The sequence below is a fragment of the Chiloscyllium plagiosum genome, chromosome 4, assembly GCF_004010195.1.
Source record: "Chiloscyllium plagiosum isolate BGI_BamShark_2017 chromosome 4, ASM401019v2, whole genome shotgun sequence".
Lineage (NCBI taxonomy): Eukaryota > Metazoa > Chordata > Chondrichthyes > Orectolobiformes > Hemiscylliidae > Chiloscyllium > Chiloscyllium plagiosum.
In genome coordinates, this window is record NC_057713.1 from 27,684,351 (window position 1) to 27,686,533 (window position 2,183).

The 2,183-nt window shown below is 46.9% G+C and overlaps 1 protein-coding gene across 1 annotated transcript in view; it reads right to left on the bottom strand.

Annotated features, from left to right (window-relative positions):
• Positions 1-2,175, bottom strand: part of LOC122548773 (SCO-spondin-like) — an 89,576-nt gene extending 87,401 nt beyond the window's left edge. The window contains exons 1-2 of the mRNA XM_043687540.1: positions 1,968-2,175; positions 861-1,002 (exon numbers count right to left, since the gene is read on the bottom strand). Of these exons, the coding sequence (XP_043543475.1) occupies positions 861-1,002; positions 1,968-2,036 (211 nt within the window). The 5' untranslated portion in view covers positions 2,037-2,175. The remainder of the gene's footprint in view (positions 1-860; positions 1,003-1,967) is intronic.
• Positions 2,176-2,183: the final 8 nt, after the last annotated feature.

Below are 2,183 nucleotides of genomic sequence, written 5' to 3' on the forward strand. Positions count from 1 at the left end.
GTTATAGCTTTCCCAATCAATATCAGGAAAGTTAAAGTCCCCCATAACAACCACCCTATTACTTTCACTCTTCTCTTGAATCATCCTCGCAATCCTTTCTTCTACGTTTCTAGGACTATTAGGAGGCCTGTAAAAAACTCCTAACAGGGTGACCTCACCTTTCCTATTCCTAACCTCAGCCCAAACTACCTCAGATGGCGAGTCTTCATCCATCGTCCTTTCCACCGCTGTAATATGATCTTTGACAAGCAATGCCACACCTCCTGCCTGGAGAGCAGGCAGGAAAGTGGAGTTGAGGCCAAGATGAGAACAGCCATGATTAGCCAGTATTAATGGCAGAGCAGGCTCAGGGCTGAGTTACCTACTCCTGTTCCTAGTTCTGATGTTCTTTGGCCCCAGCTATTCACAACATATATCAACAATTTGATAGAGGGGATCACAGAATGTCTCAGCGTGGAGGAAGACCATTCGGTCCATTGAGCTTGCACTGGTTCTATTACCTTGGGCCAATCTCCTGCCTTTTCCCCATGTCCTTGCACACTATTTCTATCCAAAATAACAATCCAATGCCCCTCTTGACTGCCTCAGTTGAATCTGTCCCCACCACATTTCCAGCCCTCAACTGCAGAGTGAGAAAGATTTTTCTCACATCACCCTTTGCTTCATGTGAACATCACTTTAAATCGATGCTTCTCTTATTCTTGTTCCTTTTACAAGTGGGAACAACTCCTCCCTTTTACTCTCCCAGGGAGAACAGTCCTAACCTCTTCAATCTCTCCCCATCACGGACATGTCTCATTGCTGAAACCAATAAATCTGAGATAAAGTTCTGATGGGAGGTGGGAGAGGATGTTACTCACTCCATGGACAGCCCAGGATCTCAGTGCGCAGGTAAATCCCATTGTGATGTTCAACCGGGACAATCCTCAAGAAACGAGCAAAAATAAGATGCTTGAGGTCCTGTCTGACTGGGGTGTTGGTGTCGGTGTTTGCTGGAAAGATCTAAATTAGAGAATAAAGCTAATGTAACAAAAACATTAGAAATGATGATGAATTCAGCACACTGTGCAACTTGCTCATTGCCAAAGTCGAAATGTGATGGGGCTAGAGCTCCTAAGGATCCAAATGATGCCAGAACAGTCAGACATGTTCTAATTCAGCTTAACTCAACAATGGGTGACCATGGTAACATCATTGATTGGCACAAAAACCTATCAGCTTCAGAAATGCCTTGTCAGCCTCACACAATGTGGCCAAAGTGAGGACTGCAGATGCTGGAAACCAGAGTTTACATCAGAGTGGTGTTGGAAAAGCACAGCAGGTCAGGCAGCATCCGAGGAGCAGGAGGGCTTTTTGCTCGAAACGTTGATTCTCCTGCTCCTGAGATGCTGCCTGACCTGCTGTGCTTTTCCAGCACCACGCTGATGTAAACTCACACAATGTGGCCAATGTGACTCCAGACCTCATGGTGGATAAGAAAAGCTGGCTTATTATTGATGCCGACATCCCATGAAACAATTAATTGTCACATGACTGTGGAGTGGAGCCTCAGATTGACTTCTAAATCTCAAAATGTATTTATTTGGCAGGTTGTCTTTTGGAACATCCAGAGGATGTGAGAGGTGCTTTTAACTGCAATTCTTATTCCATTCATTAACCAAGTGGAGTGGCCCTACCTGACTGGAGATTGATGGTGGAGAGATCTCCTAAACCCGCCAACCCCCCACCCCCACCCCCCTTGATATTGTGTGGCTGGCAGGTGCCCTCTAACATCTGCCTAGACCCATGTACCCATTGTTGTACCCAACACCAGCCTCTGACACCCCAAACCCTCACAACAAGCCATCAATCCCGACTCATCAAAGCCGACCACCAGTGATGTATGTTCAATCCTGCCTGCAAACATCAGGCCCCTAACACCACCCAGTACCACCCAGCCAGATCGCCCATTCATTAATGCCCCCTACCTTGGCAGGTTGTGACCAGTCCATGGTGTCAGTGTAGTTTACAAAGCGGATCCCATCGTAGCTGTACATGAGTCGGTAGCTGGTGATGAAGCCCCCAGCTCGGGTTCCGCCCTGAGTAATTACTCCAGAGATGAAGGTGGGAAACAGAAAATCCACTTGGAAATAGGGATGTGGATCTGTATCCACAGGACTCCAGCCAGGTTCCAGGTTTAATCT